Source organism: Aquarana catesbeiana, linkage group LG08 (assembly GCF_042186555.1).
Source record: "Aquarana catesbeiana isolate 2022-GZ linkage group LG08, ASM4218655v1, whole genome shotgun sequence".
Taxonomy (NCBI): domain Eukaryota; kingdom Metazoa; phylum Chordata; class Amphibia; order Anura; family Ranidae; genus Aquarana; species Aquarana catesbeiana.
In genome coordinates, this window is record NC_133331.1 from 3,089,341 (window position 1) to 3,091,028 (window position 1,688).

The 1,688-nt window shown below is 47.3% G+C and overlaps 1 protein-coding gene across 1 annotated transcript; it reads right to left on the bottom strand.

Annotated features, from left to right (window-relative positions):
- On the bottom strand, window positions 1–975 carry LOC141105497 (taste receptor type 2 member 1-like). Its single transcript, XM_073595353.1, has one exon. The coding sequence runs from the start codon at window positions 973–975 to the stop codon at window positions 1–3; it is 975 nt and encodes a 324-aa protein (XP_073451454.1).
- Window positions 976–1,688: the final 713 nt, after the last annotated feature.

Sequence of the window (1,688 nt, forward strand, 5' to 3'; positions counted from 1 at the left end):
TTAATGCTGAGTGATATAGTCTGCAGCATCTTCTTTAGACCATCCCTTTGGCTTTAGAGCCCTCACGATCCTCTCTTTAGCTTTAGCTGCTGCGTTCTTGAGTTTGGAATTACCTCTAATGAGCACAATGCCATGTGCCGGAGCATACAACGCAGAGACTAGCTGAACGAGGGCGAGACCTGGATCCCCTTCCTTAAAAATATCAATGATATTAATAACGGCAGTTATAAAGTACATAACAAATAAGAGAAGAAGAGAGAGAACGGTGAACCTAGCACAGAGGTGGGCATCTACGAAAGCCTCGTGCTTCGCATTCAAGGTGTTGCGCATGCGCCTCGTGTGCCGCTTTAGAGAAATGATGATAAGACTTGCGGAAACAATGGTGAACCCCAACGGAATGGTGTACCCAAAAGGCAAAACTAAAGCACGGTATATACCTAAATACATGTCCTCCTCATGAGTTGTAGTATCATTCAAGATGGAGCTGCCGTTGGCAGAAAGGAGATTCTTCACCTGGATCGGTTGCTTCTCCCTGGTGCTGAACAGTGGACATCCCATCAAAGTGCAAACAATCATGGAGCAAATTATTATTCTTCGGTACGACCCAAGAAAGTGCCGCTGATGCCAACGAAATAAGGTGTGGTTGAAAGTCAGGATTTTGGCGCAGTAGAACACACAAAGAAGTCCCGACACCGTTAGACTGCACTGAACGGAGATCATCTTCAGGGCATAAGCAGATCGGCAAAATAAGTCCCAGTTCCAGAAAAGGTCACAAAACCAGTTGAATCCCAACCATATCTGAAGGGAGAGATTGGAAAAGCCAACGGCACATATGAAGTGGTCGGCAGCGGTGATATCCCTGCAGTGCTTCCAGTCTGAAAGGTTAACTCCAAGCATGAACCCATTGGTGACGAATCCCACCAATAAAGCCACAACCTGGAGGGCTGTAAGAGCTAGAATGAAGCTTGTGGCCATGATGGAGACAATGATGGAGACAATGATGGAGACAATGGTGTTCACAGAGGTATTTAAAGGAAATATGCAAACCACAGGAGCATTAGATATCCTTCTCTAACAACAATATTCAAACAAACTCATTTTACAGAAGGAGGAGAGAAAACGTGAGCTTTGTTAGCTTTGGTTGGTGTTAAGAATGACCAATTGTACACCATTCTAAAATACGCAGCAAAGTCCATATACACTTACTGGACACTTTATTAGGTCCCCCTTGCTAGTAGTGGGTTGGACCCCCTTTATTAGCCCCCCTTGCTAGTAGCGGGTTGGACCCCCTTTAATAGGTCCCCCTTGCTAGTAGCGAGTTGGACCCCCTTTATTAGGTCCACCTTGCTAGTAGCGGGTTGAACCCCCTATATTAGGGGCACCTAGCTAGTAGCGGGTTGGACCCCCTTTATTAGGCCCCCCTTGCTAGTAGCGGGTTGGACCCCCTTTATTTGGTCCACCTTGCTAGTAGCGGGTTGGGACCCCCTTTTATTAGGTTCACCTTGCTAGTAGCGGGTTGGACCCCCTTTATTAGGGGCACCTAGCTAGTAGCGGGTTGGACCCCCTTTATTAGGCCCCCCTTGCTAGTAGCAGGTTGGACCCCCTTTTATTAGGTCCACCTTGCTAGTAGCGGGTTGGACCCCCTTTATTAGGTCCCCCTTGCTAGTAGTGGGTTGGACCCCCTTTAT

Bases quoted from the DNA above. Each gene is read 5' to 3' on its own strand.
- LOC141105497 (XM_073595353.1), bottom strand. From the start codon at position 975: ATGGCCACAAGCTTCATTCTAGCTCTTACAGCCCTCCAGGTTGTGGCT.